Here is a 22,599-nt window from a genome sequence, read left to right on the forward strand (position 1 = left end):
TTAACTCTGTTTTTTCGTCGTTAAGGCAGAGCCCATGATTGGCCATCCAGGCCTGGATGACGGAGTAGACCGTATTAAGAGATTTTGAATCGGTTACAAAATCACCAGTGATAGGGATGAATATCTGGGTGTCATCCGCATAATTAGTGTAGGAGACACCCAGATAATCAAGGATATCAAAGAGTGGTTTAGTAAACACATTGTAAAGGGTGGGAGATACACAGGATCCTTGTGGGACTCCACAGGGGACGTGGGAGGGGTCAGCCGCTGCTAGTGGAGAGAAGACCCTCATGGTTCTGTTGGCAAGGAATGAACTGATCCAAGAAGTGGCTGCTTCCGAGAAGTGGGCGGCGATTTTGAGATGATGACAGAGAATTTGGTGGTCAACCAGGTCGAAGGCAGCTGAGAGATCAAGGAGGAGCAGGAGTGCCAATTTGCCCTTGTCTTTCAGGTCCTCGATTTGGGTTTTCAGGTCCAGTAAAGCTGTCTCAGTGCCATGCCTGGGACGGAAACCAGATTGTCTCAGCCCTAGTAGATTGTTGCGTTCGAGATACTCCTGGATTTGGAGATAGGCTGCGCGGTCAAGGATTTTAAGCAGGAAAGGCACAGTGGTGATGGGCCTGTAGTTTGAAGGGTTGCTGGGGTCAAGATTGGCTTTTTTAATTAATGGTATGACCCAGGCATCCTTAAGGTTGTCAGGTACGGTGCTTGATTCAAAGGAGGCATTTATGAAGGAGGTAATAAATGGGGCGAGCTTGGGTGCGGCTTCCTTAATGATGACAGCGGGGCATGCATCACCTTGGCAATTGGAAGGTTTTAGTTTAGATATAATGATTTCAACTTCCTTGATGGAGAGGGGAGAGAAGCTGAATGGTTTGAAGTTGTGATTGAGTGCTTGTATTTTATAATTCAGGGTGGTGCTCGTTGAACTTGAGAGGTAGTTTTTTTTTGCTTTGATTTTAGTTTGGAGAGTGGTGATATCTACTAAAAGTCACGGCTGAATTATTTCTTTTCTAATTCAAGAAGTGCATTATTGGGTAAATTGAAATAGGATCCCTGTTAACGAATGTTATCAACATAAATTAAATAGTAAAAGTGTAGATCATCCCTAGAGTAATATATAATCCATCCCTGGATTATATCACAATCATTTGGAAGATTAACTTTAGTTTCTTGTTTTTAATCATGTAAATAATGCTATTCAACTCATATAAAGCAGATGTTCAACTGTTATTAAAAAGAAACATAATATTACCCAACATTATGTAGTGTGTAGTGACCAGGTGTTCCGTGGTTTCTGTAGTGGTTGTGGACCCTTACTTGAACAGCAACCAGTAACAGAAATGGAAAGGACTAACAATGCAGAGGAGGCGCAGTCATGCACAACCGTGGACTAGGAGTGTATGTGGCTGGTCCCGGCACAAGACCAGTTTAATCAATTAATTTAGTCAAGCACAAATGTATACCTTAGATATTTTCTTCCATTTCATCATGAAGATTCCCTTAACCAACATGCCTGATTTTAGCAACATCTTGCTAATCGGTTCTGTAAGCGTTGTTCTATAAAATCTTTAGCAATCTAACTTTGGATCCTACTGTTACAGATGTATTTTCATTACATTGATATAGGACTTTCGCCAAACCATGGTAAGTATTGAGTAAGCCAGCTGACCCGCATTCTGTTGTGGATCAAACTAGAAATCAGGGACAGAGCAATTTGGTACTGAATGGTTCAGAGAAATCGCACCTAAAAAGTGAGAAGGTGCCAGTGACACAATCTAGTAGGGATAATAAGGCAAATAAGGCAAATTAGAAAAAGCTAGGTTTCTGCGAGCATAGCCTTTCCGGTAAGCCCCTCAATATGTCCACATTGGAGGGGTATTTAACCAATGGGGGTATTGAAAAATCAGACAAACATCAGTCTAGCAGGAATCATATCCTTAATGAGATTGTGAGGAACAAAAAGCCCCTGGAAGTAACAGTATGGAATGGTACTTTTTGGCCGACTATAAATGGTTGCAAGGACCAAAAGTTCTAAAAATGCTACCACCAAAGGTTCGAACACGAAATGTTCGAACCTTTGGTGGTAGCATTGCAGGAAAGTTAAAAAAAAAAAGGACTGTGGGGGCTACGGGTGTGTACCCCGCAACACCCCGCTCACTATACTGTGTGATATAGTGAGCGGGGTGTTGCGGGGGACACCCCCTTAGCACACCCACAAAAAAAATTATAAAAAAAGAAAAAAAAACAGGGCCTATAGGGGTGTCCCCCACAACACCCCGCTGACTATACTTCACAGTATAGGGAGCGGAGATTGCAGGGGACACCCCTGCATCCCCCAAAGTAAGTAAGCGTGTTCCCATGGGAAAGGTCCAAACTTTGGGTAGTTCGCACCTTTCTCATGCGAAAGACCCGGCCGCAGCAAAATCAGCTGCTGTCGGATCACTTAGAACCGACAGTACATAAACCAGTGGACTTGCTGGTTTCAATACTGATGTCTCCCAGAAAAACTATCTAAAATAGAACAACAATGAATGATTAAATGCTGTCCTTACTTAATGTCAACCATTATCAACGCAGATATCAGCATCAAACTAAAACGAACAGTTTCGCTCATAGATAGTGCAAGACAAGACCTTCCAACCTACCAACGGCCCAAATAAATTCTGTGTCAAAGTAAAGGCCAAGCCTATCACTTTCCCCAAGTTTTTCATTCAATCAACCAAAGGTAGAAATCAGTTTAACCTGGGGAAGACAACTTGAAAAGGAAAGGCTCACTCCAACAATAAAATAACCATACTGGATTTACCACTAGATGCACACCCACTGGTGGTGGTTTTGACCCACATGCCTACTATTGATGACACAGGAAAGAGTCTTCTACTTGTCTAATAATAAATCCATTCATCAGCTAAACACTCACTTAATTGGTCCTCTGGTGAATCCTTCATATTTGCACATGGCTCTACTGACCCGCTGAGTTGGTTACGACTGAGAAATTTCTCACTGCAGACTGGGAAGTGCTTAACTTTGCTAACCCACAAGCCATTAACCGCATGTCAAGTTCAAACTTGGCACATCTGCAGAATGGTATATTGGCTTCACCCGTACATGTTTTTTATCCTAATGTGCAGAGTTCTTATCAGGTCCAATCTGATTAATTTCAGATTATCATTCGTTCTGGATGTGGAACTGCTGTTTGGGTTTCAGAGCAGGTAATCCATGGTAATCGCAATCAGGCCCTAACAGACTCAGACAGAAACTGTCAAAGATTGTCATCGCCACGACTGTTGCTTCGCTCCCTACTAATGATTTGCTCTCTAAAGGTGAAGAAATTGTTCTTTAGTACATGGCCCTCATGCTACCACAAGATGATCTAAATATGAACGTAATCAACAACTCCGCTGACAGCGATTTGGTTTTTATAATCCTGTAATGTAGCATAACTGGTCAAAAATGATTTCAATTGGAAGTTAGGCAGCTTTTTTAATTACATGCAATAATCTATCTGCAGGAAACCTGGGCTTGCCCCTTTTATGGATGGGTACCATGATATAAGTTATCCTGCACGTGGCCAATGGCCATGGGTGTAATTCAGGTGCAGTTTGTATCTTGTTCTCCCTGCAATGCTTTATGTCAAATTGAGTAGATGTTAGTAGCAAAGTCGTTCCATTTTTTATTGTATCTGCTTATGAGGATTTAACTGTTATCATTCCCCTAGGACTAAGAAGCAGAACACTTATTTTAGAGATCTAGATCTTTTGAATGCTGTCGTCATAGGAGTTGCATATGACATAAAGTCTGCACCTTCATGCATATTATGCAGGGATTGGTGGTTATGTGTCATTGGATCCTCCCGATCAGTTGGAAGACTTGGGTCTTAATGTCTCCCTGCTGAAATGATCAGATTTCCATACTGATAGGGATGGACTGGCATTGCTGAAATTGACCTCTGACTGGGGACTGCATATGGCTAATGGCAGATTGCCTTCAGATTAACCTGGTAAGGGAGTCTTTTGGGGTAATCGGGGTTCATCACTTTGTCAATTATGTGTGTGTTTCTTAAAGTTACTGAGATGCTATCCAGAAGTTAATTTTTGCACATTTTAAGTGACCATGCTACATTGAGTGTACACATGTATTCTGTAAGGCTTCCTTGTTTGCACAACCACACTTACAAGAGGAAGCACTCATTTTGAAACACCAGAAACTGATCTGGGAAACTATTGTCAATCAGGACTTGCTACGTCAATGCTATCAACTAAATCAAATTTGATAAGAAGAATCTTTTTCCCATGTATTAAACCCTGTCACGATTTCGCATTGTGAAATCAAACAGCAGTAGGGATACATGCACATGGGTAGGTAAATACTGTAAACAGGCCAAACTAGAGCTACTTAATACACTGAAAATTCCATAATAAATCCATTCATCAGCTAAACACTCACTTAATTGATCCTCTGGTGAAGTGATATAAAAGGGCATATAGACTAAAACGTCTCTCTATAAACAGGTTCTGGCTAGGAGGGCTTTGCTCCCGATATTTGTCATGACTTCAGTCGGGCGGCGTTTCTTTACTTTATGGAGACGCCATTAACGGTTCCACCACGTCTGACGGCCGTCATAGAGCACCGCTCTAGTGTTTATCCAAGATGGCCGCCGGTGTTTACTACAGCCGGCTCACTGTGGCGTTCCTCGCGTTGCACCTTCACTGTGTTCTTTCGACTTGAAGGTCACGCTTGTTTTTTCCCCCTACGTGTGTTCTCTCCATTGATTCTTCCCTTGGCCTGTCTCCCCTTGGTTCCCTTTGGCTGTTTTGCTGTTTCTCCGGTGCTGCCCTGTTCCGGTCTCTCTCTCCGTTCCCTCTCCTCTCAGCCCTTCAGCCTGGCTGCTCTCGCCCATACTTCTCCACCCTTATCGCCTGGGCGCACTTTGTGCCTTATTTCCTGGAGCTATTTTCCTTTGCGAGCCTTACTGACTATTTCTTGTGCACTTACCACGGCTGTTCTCTGGCGGTCCTTCAGCCCACTTGTGAGTCTCCTCTGATCCCTCCTCTGGATCCTATTGAGCCGCTCTACACTGAAGGATCGTTCTCCTGGTCTCATCATTGCCACAGACACTTTCACCAGAACAACTGCTGCAGGGTTTTTTCTGCCTTTTTGGGCTTTTTCCCTGCTCAGGGGCCGGCTCCCGGGTGTCCCCGCTGTTCGTGTTCCCTAGTTACCCGACAGTGTGGCATCCCAGGGAGCTCGCCCCTACTTACGTCAAAAGAAGGAAGCAAAGAAGACTGATAAAGCACAGACCCGAAGACGTCCTGGAAGAAGGCCGGAACTACAGGACAGGTCCACAGACGATTCAGGTGAGGAGGAAGGAGGGGATAGTTCGACCAACCCGGATATCCCTGACAATATTATTTATTTACTTGTCTCTCTGGTGGAGTTTGAAACTGCCATAACCAGTTTATTTCATACAAAAGTCCAGGTCCTGATATCATCCCAGCTGATGTGTTTAAATATCTACCAGAACTATGGATAATTCTTTTGTGTAATATGTTTAATGCTATGATTAAGATTGACAGGCACCAGCGAAAGGGAAAAGGGCAATTATTGCCCCTATTTTAAAACAGAAGTATGTATGGTTCCATGGTATTATTGACTTTTCTCTTTATTAAGTAAGGCTTTTAAGCTATTTGGAAAGATTATTCTGTACAAGATTAGAGAATGGGCTTCCTTAAATAGTCACTTTTCCATAACACAGTTAGGATTCCAGGAAGGCTTAGGAGCCTCTCACTGCGCCCTACATTTCTATGTTTCGATTGAAAAGTCCTTGTTTATTAACAGGGAGCCATGAAACATGGCTTATATGGATTTGGCCGCCGCATTTGATTAAAATGACAGATCATTATTGTAGGCCTCTTTGAGGGCGTTACAGCTTTTCAAAGGATTTATTAAATATAGTAGTTTCTGTTCACGATGGAAATACGGCAAGGGTTCAATACAAAGTAAATGGTAACACGTTGGATCTTTTTTAGTTCAACATGGTTTTCGTCTGGGAAGTGTCTTAGCTCCCTTACTGTTAAATCGTTTTTCCTTTTTCACTATAGGAACCGCTAACAAAAGGGAAACCATATTCACCTACTATTAAAGGCATAGACATCCCAGCACTGTCATATGCTGACAATGGCTTTTTGTTGGCCAGAACTCCAAGCTCACTGTAGAACTCTTAGACGCCTATTTTATTTATATGAAAGAAAGGGCCATACGGGTAAATGCCTTGAAATCAGCAGTGATGATTTTTTCGAGGGGTAGCAATCCTAAAAGTCCTATTTTATATGTGGAGAATTGTGCTATTGAATATGATTATTTAGGGGCTTTTTCCCTTTAACTTTAAGAGCCCTTCAACATACTGCGAAATTGGTGTGGACAAAGCAGCAGCCAGTAGGTGGCATTTCTAATTTTGATCAGAACTTCAATGTTCAATCGGATAATAAGATACAACGTTTTTTTGCAACCAAAGGCAAGGTGATGGGTTCATTTGGAGCAAATGTGTCGGTATTTTGCAAGGGGGTTTTAATGCAATGGGTGGAGAGCAGATGGTGTAAGATGCTTTTAGGGCTACCAGATTTATCCAATTGGGCTTGTCACCCAAGAGCTGGGGATGGATTTTATGTATGATTATTTAAATGTGCTCCCATTTAATTGTTTTAAATGTCATCTTTAAAAAGGATGCAGTGTTAACACAGGTGATCCTGATGGATATCAAAAAGTGAGAGGATCATGGATATAGCATGGTTAGATCATGCTAAAAATCACTTACTCAAGGGTGGATGTTTTTCTGCCCATTATACAAAGAATGAAGATTGATTTTTGTGAAAAACCCTTTTGCATAAAGATAATAAACGACACTGTCATCAAGCATAGTATGTTTCTCTATGTTCATCATTGGAGCGCTCTGCACGGTCCTTAAAACTATATGTAGAAAGAGCAATGAGAATTAGGAGATAGTTGATTAAGTAACTCATGTTGTGGTTATTCCGAAAAAAGGAAAGTTTTATAGGCAAAGTTATCCATTATCATGGTTATTATATAAAATGTTTAATCGATGTTTTTTTAATGAAAGGTTAAGTAATGCTGATGTTTTATTCTGTTTAAGTGTATGAAATGTGTGTTTGAAGTGAACTTGATAGAAGGTTTCTTTTCCAAAAAAAGATGATTGACTGAATGACTTTTAGCGCTCTAGCTTTCGATCCTAAGGGTACAGATATATTTTAATTACATTTATATACAACTTTCGGCAAAGCACTCTATGAAATTTCATGTGCACTAATGGAGAAAAACATACTTAGACGAAGAAGGGAAGACAGAAGGCGGGAGATCATCCTAAACGAGGGTTCATCTGTCAACTAGAGTAGGAGCAACATGGAAAGCATGAGCAGGTCCTTTCAAACCTTGGGGGGGGAATAAAAAAAAAGCTATGGAATTTAGAACATTGGCAATTTCATTGAAGACAAGGGAGTAGCAGAGGGCAATAATGGTGTGATATAACCAAAGGTGGCGGGTCGCCCACACCACCCAAGTAAAGGGCCTGAGTGAAGCGAGGGTCCCCTAACGGGTGTGGTGGTGTTGTTACCAGAAGGGTTGGTGCACCCCCGCCCGTGTAGTATCACCATTAGCAACCGTGAGTAACCACACGCAGGGGTTAATAGCTAAAGAAAAATTTAGCAAAAGGAAAAACGTACTTTTCTTTAGTCCTCCGAGGCCATGTCTGGAACAGGGGTCAATTTTCAGTGCTGATTGCGATGACGTAATCAACACTGAAGGCGGACTCCTCCACTATACACAGCATTGCAGGATTTCAGAAAGGTACGTTTTCCTTTTTTTTTATTTTTCCTTAGCCTTTAGCACCCGCATGTGGTTACACAGAGGTGCTAAAAGCGATATGGGGAATGTGGGGGTGAACAAGGGATGCACAGAGCAGGTGACGCGCAGCAGTCAGGATATTAGAATGCAGGCTTATACCAGAGAAAACAGCCCACGTTCTGAGCTCCCTGAAGGCTGCCACCTCCATCAAGGGTGCTAATGGCTGGTACACATCTTCTGTCCTAACATTAAAAAGCTTTTTCTTTGTTTTAAACGGAACATTTTACACTTAATTAATGTAATGTTCTAATAGCAATAATACCCCCAGTCCTCGGGCCAGCACCAGTTATTAATGTCCCTTGGTCCTCGTTAAAAGCCCTCACTTCACTCAGGTCGATCAACCTTATCTGAGGGCCATTATCGAATGGCCCTTGGAATGTGCCATCCCTGCTGAATTTGATGATGATCAACAAAAGGGAGAAGTATCCAACCTGACTGGAGAGGCCGAACAAAGGTTACAGACAGGCACATATAAAGTAAAATAAAGTAAAATATGTATGCATTTGAAAATAACACACACAAACTAAACTAAAGAGGACCGCAAAATGGTAGTTTAAAAAAAGTAAAAGGAAGATGGCAGGAGAGCGAAAATTAGAGGGATAGACATGTCAAATGCAGATTGCAAAGGAAATAGAAAGTAGACAAGCAGATAAAGAGCCAACCAATCATACAGACAGAAAATAGTGAAACGGATTAACAGTCTTACATTTCCTGAAAGAACAAAAAGGAGCACATTTACACATGGTAGTTAAGAGTCAACACCTACACATTTCTGAGACGTGGACAATGTTAAATGATGAATTGAAGGTGACCGTAAGACTTTCAGTGGGGGTTTAAAGGGGGAAAAGAGTAGGCTCGAAAAGAAAGTCTTCTGTACACCATGAAATAGCCCAGAGACATTCCGCCAACATGTTCTTAAGATTTTCATTTTTTGGTGCACATTTCCAGCACCTATCATTGTTTCCCAGGTGAACGTTTGCCATCTGTACCAGAGCCAAATGTATTTCCTGGCGCATTTTTGATTGGAAAAGAAGCGCCAATTTTTGCTGATTTATTTTGCACTGTACATCTGCTCCCATTTGCATCTCTGTTTCGCCTTTTCAGAGGTTTTACCTTTTTAATGATGTCAATGGTCTTTAAGGATCCATATGCCAGCAGCTGGTTCCACTAGAAACCATTTGTAACTAGCAAACATGAATTTCCAGTAAGGAACATATTCACTGGTTTACTCGGATCACGTCTCATTCTGATTAAACACATGAAGTGACCTGATGGCAAATCACATGATATTTCCATTGGGAATGTAGACCTTTGTGGATTGGCCTGTATTCAAAATTAATGACACAGTGACTAGACGACTCTGCTTTACCTAAAATTAGCACCCTAGCGGGGAAGCCAGCCACTCAGGTGGCCAGGACGCAGACTTGAACCACCAGTGAAAGCCTGCGTTCCATCTCACCTGTTGGCCCTCTCTGCCGCTGCAATCTTCCCCCCACACTCCGTTCCCTTATTTCTTTTTTCTCCCCCTCCAACCACCCAACTTACCTTATCTCTGCAGCGTAGGCACTACCCGCCGCCACTGCTCCTTCCTTCCCAGTCCTGCAGGCCGCCATGGAAAGGGAAGAGGGGCTCCGCCTGGAGCCGATCTTCCCTTTCCGTGGTGGGCATATTGGAAACTGATTTTCCTTCGTACAATGAGAGGCTGTGTGCATCCCATTGGAGAAAGGATAATCCTTTTTTCTAGCACCCCAGGTTTCTGCTTCGGCAACCCAGGCTGCTAATGGCCTTAATCCCCCTTTCCTTGGGGGATAATGGTGCAGAGCCCTCGTTATCCACCCTCGCTTCGCTAGGTCTGATAACTTGGGCTGCCGGTTGTTATCCCCAGTTCCAGCCCAAGGAACGGGCGGTTAATGCCATATAGTGGATGTAAATGTTTATTAGGAGTAAGCACATCATTTTTCATTTTGTTCTATGCCAGTGGTGCTCGAGTGTGTCCCTCGTGCCTACAAACCTATTGGGTTTTCAGGATTCCTACTGAACATGTAAATGAGTTCTCATGTGAATCAATTGAAAGCACATTTATTCATGGTGGACATCTTGAAAGCCTAACCTGGAGATGTATTGTGCACCCATACTCTAAGCGATGATATCAGAAATGAATGCTCAACAAGACGTTGTTCTGTAATATTGACTTTGTGTCATTAATCAGAAATGGCCAAGGAAGGTAGTTTATTAGCCCTCACGTGGCTTATGGGGGCCAGCCACAGGCGAGGACACTTAAGGAGCATAATAAATAAATAAAATGATTGACTGCCTCCAAGGCCAGTGGTGCTTTTAGCAAGTGAATTTGCCAGCTGTGACACCCCGGCCCTCTGCAGTGCCCCCTTCCCTCCCACCATCTCTGCAGGACACATGCAAGAGCATATCACTTGAATTGCCTTTTAGAGGTCCTGCTGCTGCCCTCGCACTCCCTCTCCGTACAGCGGCCACTTCTAAGCTCTCTACCAGTACTTTGAATGGGCTGTGTAGTGGAAGGGATCTGGTAGGCTGGGATCATCTCAGCTTTGCAGAAGTCCACCCTAATATGACTTAGGTGGAATTTGGCTGATTCTAGCATATTTTCTGCTGGAGAAGTTATGCTACGTCAGAGGCGTTGCTAGCAGAGCTGAGTGGGCTATAGCCCTGGATCTTTTGGTTGTAGCCCTGTATAGAAGCTTAGGGGCTACAACCAAAAGGATGGCTAGCCCCTAATCCCAACAGTCCCGACATTAGTGTAGCCCCAGATCTTTACCAGACCCAGCAACACCCCTGCGTCACTGCATTTGTCTTTAGATGATGTTTTATGTTTATATTTATTGAATTTATATAGCGCTTTAAGCCAAAGCGCTTTGCAATATAACAGGTACAAAAGTGAGAGAAGCATATTTACAAACATGAAACAAGTCGTTAGAACAATATGTAGAACAATTTACGAGGGGGAGGCTGGGGGAAGGTGATGGGGGTGACAGTGTCTGTTTTGAGGTCAGGGAGTGGGAGGAAAGGGGGAGGGGAGAGGAAGGGAAAGGGGAGTGATCTGGTGTCCTCAATGCCCTTAAGTGGTATCAGTAATGAATTTAAGGTCAATAGAGAGGGGGAAGGAGGGAGGGGGAAGGAGGGAGGGGAAGGAAGGGGCGGAGGTTAGAAGGGGAGAGGAGTAGGGAAGGAGGGTCGGGGGGAGTGAGGAAGAAGGCCTTTCAGGGTGGAGCGGATGGGGAGGGGGAGGGAGTTCCAGTGTAGGGGGGCCAAGAGTTGGAAGGAGCGGAAGCGTGAGGAGACACATGGGGCTGGGGGTACAGTGAGGAGGTAGAGGTCTGCTGAGCGGAGAGAGCGGGAGGGTGAGTAAAAAGAGAGGAGGGAATGAGCATGGGGGGGCAGGTCATGGATAGATTTGTAGACAAGACAGAGGAATTGAAATTTCAGTTGTGAGAGGAAGGGAAGCCAATTAAGTTGAGAGAGAGAGAAAGAAATGGAGTCTCGAGGGCCAAGGAGACATAGGACCTCATTAGGACCCTGGCGGTAGCTGTGCCCTTATTAAGGGCATGGCTGCCACCGGTAATGAATTTTTACTGGGTCCATGGAATGGGCAATTACCGGGTCATGCCGACCTTGGCTGTAATTGCCCATTCCATGGACCCGGTAAAAATTAATCCCCATTCCCATTTGAGCCCCATAGGGCTCAATGGGAATTGGGATAATGTTAATAACGGGCCCATTGTTAGCATGCTAGTCCCCTCGCGGGACCCGCAAAGGACGTCTGGTAAAACCAGACGTCCAGAGCGGGTCCCGCTATGGGACTTCGTAATAGGGTGGTACGGGGTTAACGGCACCGGCACCTTTACCCCTTACTGCCCTCCTCGTAATGAGGCCCATAGAGTACGAATAGAGGAGTTGTAGATGGATTTTAGGGGAGTTAGGTGAGAGACAGGGAGTCCAAAGAGGAGAGAGGAGCAGTAGAAGAGGCGGGAGAAAATAAGGGAGAAGATTATAGGATTTTGGAAGCATGGAATGTGAGAGAGGAGCAGATCTTGCGGATGTTGAAGAGGTGGTGACGACAGGCTCGAGAGGTTAGAGAGATGTGGTTGGAGAAGGAGAGAGAGGAGTCGAGATGGATGCTGAGATTGCAGGCATGGGTAGATATGGGGAGGTTGGAAGGTGGAAATTGGATGAAGGGAGGGGGTAAGGGGAGAGAGTGTTGAGAGGGAAGAAAAGCACCTCAGTCTTGTCAGTGTTGAGGGAAAGAAAGTGGGATGACATCCAGCACAAAGAAAGAGTGTGGTGGAGGTCAGATGTGAAGGAAGAGAAGGAAAGAAAGAGTTGGGTGTCATCAGCGTAGAAGTGGTGCAAAATGCCGAAAAAGGAGATTACTGGGGAGAGAAGGGAGGTATAGAGAGAGAAAAGAAAAGGTCCCAGCACAGATCCCTGAGGGACACCATCGTTCAGGGAGAGGCTGGAGGAGGTACGGCCGCCCAAGGAGACAGTGAAGGATCGATTGGAGAGGTAAGAGGAGAGCCAGGAGAGAACAGAGCCTTTGAAGCCGAAGGAGAACAGTGTGCTAAGAAGTAAGGGGTGATCTATGGTGTCAAAAGCTGCTGAAAGATCAAGGAGGATGAGAATAGATGATTGCTTAGCATAGCGAGCAGTGAGGAGAGAGTTGAACACGTAGGTGAGGGCAGTCTCAGTGGAGTGTATAGGGCGGAAACCAGATTGAGAGGTGGGGAGGAGGGAGTGGGATGAGACGAACGCAGAAAGTTGAGAGTAGGCTAGGTGCTCGAGGAGCTTTGAGATAAAGGGGAGAAGGGAGATTGGTCTGAAGTTGGAGGCAAGAAGAGGGCTATCAGAAGGTTTCTTCAGGATAGGGATTATGGTGGCATGTTTGAAAGCTGAAGGAAAGGTGGAGGAGGAGAGACAGGTGTTAAAGAAGGTGGTTATGTAGGGAATAAGGCGAGGGTATATTTTGGGGATGAGGGAAGTGGGGATGGGATCAGAGGGGGCAGCAGTAGGGTGAGTTTTGGACAGGAGATGGGAGACACATGCAGGGGTGATAGGAGCGAAGGTGGACAAGTTAGCAGAGCTGGAAGAGCGGGAGAAGGGAGGAGAGGAGAGGATGTTCTGGTGAAGAGAGAGAATTTTGTATGAGAAGAAGTCAGAGGGAGAGATCGTGGAAGGGTCAGAAGTAGGAAGGGAAAGAAGGCGGGAAAGGGTCTGGAAGATATGGCGGGATGAGAGGCTTCTGGATGGAGGAGGGAAGAGTAGTAGGATCGCTTGGCAGATGAGAAGCAAGAGTCGTAGAGAGAGTGATATGAGAAATAAGAGGATTGATTAGTCAGAGAAGGGGTTTTGATCCAGCGTTGTTCGAGGTGTCAGAGGAGGCGGCGTATGGACAGAAGGTGATAAGAGAGCCAGGGTTGGGAAGGCTTGCGAGAGGGGGAGAAGGAAGTAAGAGGATAGAGTTGGTCAAGACTGGAAGTTATAGAGGAGGACAGTGAAGAGAGGGCATAATCCGCTGAGAGGGAAGCAAAGTCAGAGAGGAGGGGAAGGGAGGAAGAACAGGAGTCGAGGAAAGAGTAGGGTTGAAGTTGCGGAGTTTGCGACGAGAGAAGGAGGGAGAGGAGGTGGAAGATAAGGGGGGAGGAGTGAGGGATAAGGAGAGCAAGGCGTGGTCGGAGAGATAATTGGGGAGAGACGATACAGGGGAGGAACAGTAAGAAGAGAGAAAGATGAGATCGAGCGTGGAGCCAGAGGAGTGGGTGGGGGGGGTAGGGAGGGGATCGAGGAGGTAGGAGTCAAGTAATGATAGGAGAGGAGAAGAATGAGATGTGGATGAGAGAGGGAGGTTGAAGTTGCCGAGGACTGAGAGAGGACTAGGGGAGGGAGAGATGAGACAGAGAAGATGGTCCAGGTCTTCATAGAAGGAAGAGAGGGGGCCAGTAGGTCTGTAAATAATTAAGAAGGAGCTTGCATGAGGATAAGCGAAGGATTTGAAGAGAAATTCAAAGGAAGAGAAGATGGGGAGGGTAAGGGTAGGGGATGAGGAAAGACATTTAGGGTGAAAAATGAGGCCGACGCCGCCTCCGTGACCAGAGGGGCGTGAGACATGGAGGAATAGAGGGTGGAAAGAGACGCAGGGACAGTGGAATTGAAGAGGGGGATCCAAGTTTCGGTGATGCATAGGAAGTGGAGATTGAGTCGGAAGAATAGGTTGAGTGTCGCAGTGGCTTTATTGCAGATTGAACGGGCGTTCCAGAGGGCAATGTTGATGATGCTGGAGGGGTTGGCAGTGGGGAGATGGATAAGATTGGGGCAAGAAGGGATTGTGCGGGGAGGGAGGGGTGGGCAGGGGTGGAGGTTAGAGGAGGGGGTGGACATTAGGATGAGGGGAAGGTAGCGGAGGAGGGGGAGCGTGAGGGGGAGGGAGATGGAGGGAAGCCGACGAAGGGAGAGACAGATAAGGTGCATGACAGGAAGGGGAAAGGAGTAAGTGCTGGCATGATGACATGAGGGCTTGGAAAGGTGGCCTCGCAATTTCGATTTCGTCACGTTATGTCCCATTTACTGATTGAAACGTCATGCCATTTCTCTCCCTTTGTTTTCAGATATTGATGTGCAGACCTGGAAAATCTTGCTCCCAATTTCTGCCTTCCTTTTGTTCATGTGTCTACTTCTGATGTCCTTTTGCAAAAGGTACATTTTATTTATACATGCGTGGGTTAGACTGTACTTTTTGTGAACACCTTAGTTGGATTTGAATAGGGTTTAATAGGCCTTAGAATAATGCTTTCTCATTTGCATATTTTATTGTTTTTAATTCCCAATTGGATACTTCAGAGTCGTAGGTATTGCATATTCCTCAATTCCGTATTTTCCTACGTATTAATAAGTGCTATGAAGCAGGGCTGTAGACTTTTGGTTTTCTCTGTGTGAGCCGGGAGAAAATGTCCCATTATAAGTATAGGGAGTTTGACGAAAATAGCATTTCGGGGGGGGGGTGCCTGAGACCCAGAGCACCCGTGTGCTCAGCGCCCCTGCTGTGAAGATGAATGCAATCTGCTGAGAGGTTTTAGGAGTTCTTCTGTTTGAGAACTTACCTCTGCACAACATCAGAGCAATACTGTAAAGGGATGCACAGGATTTTCAGTAAACTCTATTACAATTTAGCAGAAAGGAGAAAAGGGTTTTTAGCCCTGATGGAATTACTGGCATCACTCTGGGGGAATCTCTGAACTTCCGGGGTCCAGCCTTTACTGGCAGCGAGAATACCCCACTTCTGGGCCAAATCGCTTGCTTGCCAAGTGATGGGGACAGAGGGCTGGGAAAGAGGCTTTTGCATTTCCAGAGTTATTGGACCATGAGTTATGGCCCATTTTCGGGATGTTGAAGTCTCGTTCAAGTGCTGCACAGGAATTCTTGGGAAAGACGTTTTTTTCCATTACTCCTTGCCCTGAAGAAAGTCTTTACGTGTGGGACTTGTCTGTCAAAAAGATCACCTGTGACTCCCATCAGCTGGGCTGAGCATTTCTTTGAATCTGAGATACAGACCAACTTAGATGGATTGCTATCACAAAGTTGTCCCGGTGTTTGTGCGGTTGTCATGAAAATAGAGACTTGGCAGAATCTCCCAAAAAACATCAATTACATAGAGGAAATCATCAACGGGAGAAACTGCCACCAGCATTCTGCTAAATCAATCTCAAATCAACCTCTCTCAAGAGTCTCTCCTGTTCGGTTCGCCACAAAAAATGAATGTCAAAGTAAATGATCGCATGCACTGAGGGGTTATATTCCAGTAACATAGAAGGCAAAGATGAAAGCTTCTCATTGCAGGATTTGATTGCATACATGAAGGCATGTCGGACAAGAATGGAATAACTAAAGGATGACAAAAGGACTTCTTTTTTGGGAAGTTCCCCAACTCTTGCCTTGTCTCCTGTTTACTTACCGAGATGTGCTGCGGAAGGTATCTGTGTTAATTTCTTTCGAGTTAATCTGTGGAGACCCTGTGAAGGATTCCTTATGCTTTGAGTAAGAGGGTTGGGAAGGAAATTGCATGTTCCAAACCATAACCTAATGCATTATTCATTGGTTCTGCAGAATAAAATGGTTAGCTACATTAAGAATTCAAAGGCCAATCACCATGCACGGCATGAGATGTTGAGGAACTGTTATGGCAGGAAAGCCACTGTAACTTGAGTATATCCCCATTCAAGAGGTATGGATGATCCCCCCCCTTTTAAGCTTAGGGTCTTTGAGAACTGAAGGACAGAACCTTCCATGATTGTCAAGACAATCAATGGCGTACACCGCCTTGTGGACCTGACCACATCAAAGCGACTTTAGTTTCTTTTATGTAAATCAAATCATGGTAGTTCAGCCGATATGGCGTAGTTAGCTCGCTCAATAAAAGATGAAGATGAGAAGCCTGTACCTAACTTGCTGAGCAGTGAAGACACAGATGGCTCAGAAGAGGGCATGGGGCATTTTCTACGAGCCTTTGGGTCTAATGAATTGGTGTACTGAAATGCTGGATGCAGTGTTCCAGGTCAGTCCAAGCACCATAGGTTATTAGACAATGTGAAAGGCTGAAACAAGACCCATGATGGAAAGATGCTAGCCATGGTTATAATTACAGGATCCTTAAGCCCCGTGAGTGGACTAGGATTACTACTGTCAAGCACAGGAAGAACAGATGTTTGAATGAAGCAACAAACTCAGTAAGGCAGAAAGGGATATTTGTAGTGGATGCCAGAAGTATGGACTTTTTTTAGACGAGTTCTTTCTTCTTCAATACCTTCTTTATGAGGAATGTTTGGTATGTGTACAAAAACTCTTTTCAGCACCAAAGAAAGGTGCAATCCTGTGCTTGTAAGGCTTATTTTACAACTATATGTTCAAAAGCCATAGCATCACTCATACTTAACTTGCCAAAATACAGTTCTTAAGAGAAATGATCACGTCTTAATGACAATGTTGTTTATTTTATTTATTTATTCATTACGTGTATGTGACAGAGCGAGAACCTTGCCAGGATGGCATTTGAAATGCCACTCAACCAATAGCAATACCATAAGTAAAAATGAAAAAAACAATTGCACAATGAGTTAAATGTAATGGCCAAGATAATACTTTTTAGGAAGAAAACACAGTAAAGAAGCAAAAGAAATTGAAAAGGAAAAACACGAGTTTCTAATTCTTTATGATGAATAAGAATAGAAGGAACCACCAAGCAAAAAGTCTAGTTCCTCTGCAGTCTGAAGTGGCTGTGTGGGACATTCTACATCAGAATGACTACTAGAAAACTGAAGGTATGGATTCTCAAACACACATCCAGCATTTTTTACATGGATGATAAAAAGAAGTTTAAGAAGCTGAGAACATCATTAGATAACATCTAGTTCAAACTTTTGGACATGTCACTACTCAATATCCACACAAAAGAGACAGAGGTGAAATTAGACAAAATTGAAGGTTTTTTTTAGAAATGTCAAATTAATTCTCTCTCCCCAGATCGAAATCGAACTAATGAATTTATTGATTTGTCTGACTTTTTCATATTGACATTGTCTGATTGTGGATTATTAACTAATGCAGTATTCCCTATTTCGCATCTATATTCCAAACATATCATTAGTATTTCCTCTAAGTCTATTTGCAAGGTGGTTGGCTAGACTATTCCTTTGAGCATGCTTTTCCTGTCTACACCTTCATACACCTGAGCCTTTTTTCACTTATGAACTTTTCAAGATATTGGCCAAGCCTGAGGCAAATAATGATGTACCTGCATGTTTCCTTTTTATGTTATGTTATGTTACTTTGCATTTATATAGCGCCTTATGTACCATTGGTATAGTCTCAAGGCGCTGGTAGGTTGAACGCCCTCGGGAACCGAAGTTCAAGCCAGTAGAGAGAGTAGAGAGAGTCAAAGGTGCGTGTGAGCACCATATATGTGTGCAGCTGGTGTGGCATTCGTGTAATAGCTGCTTCTTAGCGTTAAGTGTGGTGGTTGAGAGATCAGGAGTATGTGTTCGTTCTGGCAGGTTTTATCCAGACCGATTCTGGTTGCGTTAGGCCTGAGGAGAATGCCTGGCTGGAGGGTGTGAAACCAGCAGTGTTTAGTTAGAGTGATGGGGAGTATGAGGCGGATGTTAGTATGAGAACAGCTATACCGAATGGTGTCATAGTATCTCTGTGTTCTAGTTGCACGGTGGTGTAAAGAAGAGAGTAAGCGTGGTGATGTGATATGATGGTTTACATGCTCTTTCAAACATTCTATGCACTCCAAATCATTCCATGTATGTTGCGTAATTCTATGCGCTCCAATCTGTTCCATGCACTCCAGTTCGTTCCATGTACTCCAGTCCGCTTTATGCACTCCAATCCGTTCCATACACTCCAGTCCGTTCCACGCACTCCAATCTGTTCCACACACTCCAATCTGTTCCACACACTCCAACCAGTTCCACGCACTTCAACCCATTCCACGCACTCCAACCTGTTCCACGCACTCCAACCTGTTCCACGCACTCCAACCCGTTCCACACACTCCAACCCGTTCTATGCACTCCAATCCGTTTGATGCTCTCGAATTCGTTCAGTGCACTCTAATCTGTTCCATGTACTCCGATCCGTTCGTGTAGTCTAAGTTGATTTATGCACTGCATCCACATAATTCACCTGTACCTTCTAATATTTCACCCGTACCTTCCAACATGCTTCATCCATTCCATCGACATACTTCACCCGTTCCATGCACATACTTCAACCGTTCCATGCACATATGTCACCCGTTCCATCCACATGCGTCACCCGTTCCATCCACATGCGTCCTCCATTCCATCCACATACGTCCTCTGCTCCATCCACATACGTCCTCTGCTCCATCCACATACGTCCTCTGCTCCATCCACATACGTCACCTGTTCTATCCACTTATCTCATTCGTTCTATCCACATATGTCACCTTTCCATCCACATACTTCCCCCATTCCATCATTCATGCATTCATCCGCTCTAAACACTCATCCGCTCTGTGCACTCGTCCGCTCCAAGTGTTTGTTCTTTCTATGCACTCACCCACTCTACTCACTCACCTTATCTACTCACTCATCTGCTCTACACACTCACCCGCGCTACACACCCACCCGCGCTACACACCCACCCGCTCTACACACCCACCCGCTCTACACACCCACCCGCTCTACCTCCCCACCCGCTCTATGCACCCACCCGCTCTATGCACCCACCCGCTCTATGCAATCATCCGTTCTTACACATTTGCCCGCTCTGCACACTCGTCCGCTCTGCTCGCTCGTCCGCTCTGCACACTCGTCTGCTCTGCATACTCGTCCTCTGTACACTTATCCGCTCTGTACCCTCGTCCGCTCTGTATACCCATCTGCTCCACGCACCCATCCGCTCCACGCACTCATCCACTCTTACGCAATCATCCGTTCTTACGCAATCATCCGTTCTTACGCACTCCTCCGCTCTTATGCATTCATCCGCTCTTACACATTCATCCGCTCTTATACACTCGTCCGCTCTTGAGCACTCGTCTGCTCTTACACACTCGTCCGTTCTTACACACTCGTCTGCTCCTATACACTCGTCCGCTCTACACAACTCGTCCACTCTGCGTACTCATTCGCTCTGCGTACTCATCTGCTTAAGAGACCCATCTGCTCAACGCATTCCTCCGCTAAATGCACTCATCCGCTCCACACACTCATCTGCTCTTACGCACTCATCCGTTCTTACGCACTCATCTGCTTTTACACACTCGTCCGCTGCCAATACCAACATGGAGGACCATTCTTTTAGGAGATGGCCCCCCACTGGGGACAAGCAAGTACAATCACATTAAATACACCTAGATACATGAAACCCGGGCAGCAATAGGGTGGGAGTTTGGAGTTGCAGAGCAGCAAAGGGAGTTGCACAATGAGTTGTAGTCTCAGTGGAGGTGGAGGCCCAGGAGGTGTTAGAGGTACTGAGGGTTTTAGAGTTGTGGGAGATGCAGTAGGTGCAGATAGGGTTGGTTGTGCAGAAGGATTTCGAGGAACAGTTATTTGTGCAGCTTCAGTTGTGATGAAGTAGGAATAGGTGGTGGAGGAGGAGTTGGTGTTGTAGGATGAGTTTGATAATCTGGAGGAACCGGAGGTGCAAGAGGAGTAGGAGGTGCAGGAGAAATTATAGGAAGGAGCATGTGGCAAAATGTTGAGGAGGTTAGACAACAGTCAGGTCAAGAGCTAGAGAAGAGGTTTATTGCCAGGCCCATAGGCATGGGTGATCATCAGCTTGGTGAGGAGAAGGAGAGTAAGATGGGGTTGGGAGGTTACACGTCCAGGTCCCTATGGTAGGGAGATAAACCAGAACCTTTTGAGGCACTGAGTCATCCTCCTGACCTATTTCAGTTCTGAAAGGTGCTGAAGAACCTACAGGTTCAGCAAGCATATCTGGAATACCTCAACAATGCTAAACCAACTGTTGGCACACCAAGACAAGCCACTCACCCAACAGTTCCAGATTTCACTGGATCAACCATGTGCCAGAGACTGTCGGCGACACTGGACAGAGACCTGTACAAAGACTACTTGCCACAGCGACATTGGGACTCATTACGAGTTTGGAGGTAAAAATCTGTCATTATCGGCATGCCAGTATGAACGTGTCCGAGTAGCCTTGATGCTGCAAACAGCGACTGATTACGAGTCCTCGTGCACGTGTGTACCGGCATGCCGGTAACAGAGTTACAGCCAAGCCGGTAACGTCCCACAAACCCCCTGCTAGCGGCATCATGAAATGCACTGATACCTCGTCCTCTATCGACATCCCCTAAATAACGGTACCGCTAATACCATTAGTGTTATTACCGGGTCCGTCATTACCAGAACCGGAAGTAACGTCATCGCGCAGGAATGGGAAATGCACCGGCGGCCATCTTCAAAAACACAATCCATTGCAATCCTCTGCAGACAGGATCTGTGCAGGCAAAATCCCAAACACTCCTGGAAGATGTCAAAAGCTACCCAGAAAGCCATAGCTCGCTTGCGTAAACCGAGATTTAGCGATGAGGAGCTAAATATGTTAACCGACACTCCAGTGGAGCAGGCCGACGTAGTATTTTGTGCTGACCTGAGGCATCCAGCACAGCTAAGAAAAAAACAGATATGGGAGGATGTAGCGAGAAAGGTGAGTGCGGTTGGCACCACTGCATGCACCGTCAAGGACTGCAAGAAGCAGTGGGACAACCTGCGCCTGCGAGTACGCAACATTTTGTCTGCCAAGCGCAGCCAGGGGCTGGCAACAGGCGGCGGTCACACTCCCCCATAAAGTTAACAAGGTGAGAAGAGACCTGCAGCTCGACAAATGATATGGAGGCCATCGAAGGAGTAGGCAGAGCGGGGTATGGAGTCCCATCATCGGCTAATGAAGGTGAGTGCCCCTTTGCGCACAACACAAGTCCCCACAAACACATCACAACCAAAGTACAATGTTGTCCAACAAATATGAATCTGATGAGAGCCACTACATGGCCCATCATACACACATTCACATATCCCTGTCTAGATGCTGGCCCCACCACTGTCACATCAAAATGTATGCTGCATGCCGCTCCTATACCTAATACACACCCAATACACAGAATAAAAGCACATGTCACACAGCATGCAAGCCACAGCACACCAGTTGGCCACACAGCAGACACCATGCTAAACATGTCAACACTTAAGGGATGCCAATACTATTCCCCCAATCTTGTACGCACCCAGTCCGCCACAATAACAAGCATGCAACGATCCACATGGCACAAACTGCACAAACACCAATGCATGCATGATGCAAGTACTCCCATTGCTGATGCCCTGCCTCTCTCTGTCCCCCACAGGGACAGATGCAGACAGCGACGGGGCATGATGCTGGTGCACAGCCCAGGACACCAGCCAAAACATCGAGGGGTCGGGACGATGGCCCCAGGTAATCCACATCCAGGGGCTCAAGGTTGATCCAAGTGCCACACAAGGCACAACCAGCTGCACAGCCCCCAACACATGACCAGCAAACACCTGCCCCTGCACCCCTGGAGACACAGGTCTCACAGGACGAGCCCACATCTGTGGAGACTGAGCAAGACGGGACACAGTCGTCAGCCACTAGTTATGTTGGGGAGGCAGCTGCATCTGCACCACATAGTGCCGATGAGGACGAGGGGCATGCAGAGTACACCCATGAAGGAAGCATCTTGGGATGTTGTACAGATGCCCAGCCTGCAGGACACCCCACAGGGCACCCCACAGGGAAGCCCTCAGCACGTGCCTGAAGGCGAGGACAGACATGAAGAGTGGGCTCCATCAGAGGACAGCCCCATATTGGCCACATCAACACCAGCCAATGAACCATCCACCTCCACCGCAATACGGGGCATCGAGGGACGTTTGTCAACGATGGAGGGCCGCAAAAAGGCAATGCATGAACTTGTAAAGCAATATGTTGCTGATGAGGAGGCAACATGCTGTGCGCAGAGGGACAACACTGTGGCCATCGTCAAGGCCATTAACAGGAATTCCAAGCGGGTCCATGAGGGCTTTGCTACTGTGGCCCAGATCCTTGCAAGAATGGCCAACACCATGGAGCAGCGGCATTCGA

At 45.7% G+C, this 22,599-nt stretch overlaps 1 protein-coding gene across 3 annotated transcripts in view; it reads left to right on the forward strand.

Moving 5' to 3' along the window:
- LOC138528528 (interleukin-5 receptor subunit alpha-like) overlaps window positions 1-22,599 on the forward strand; it is a 291,652-nt gene that overhangs the window by 230,648 nt on the left and 38,405 nt on the right. For all 3 annotated transcript variants that reach the window (XM_069640280.1, XM_069640281.1, XM_069640282.1), the window contains one exon: window positions 14,553-14,640. In XM_069640280.1, the coding sequence (XP_069496381.1) occupies window positions 14,553-14,640 (88 nt within the window). The remainder of the gene's footprint in view (window positions 1-14,552; window positions 14,641-22,599) is intronic.

The sequence above is a fragment of the Ambystoma mexicanum genome, chromosome 7q (genome assembly GCF_040938575.1).
Source record: "Ambystoma mexicanum isolate Mex_15411 chromosome 7q, UKY_AmexF1_1, whole genome shotgun sequence".
NCBI lineage: Eukaryota > Metazoa > Chordata > Amphibia > Caudata > Ambystomatidae > Ambystoma > Ambystoma mexicanum.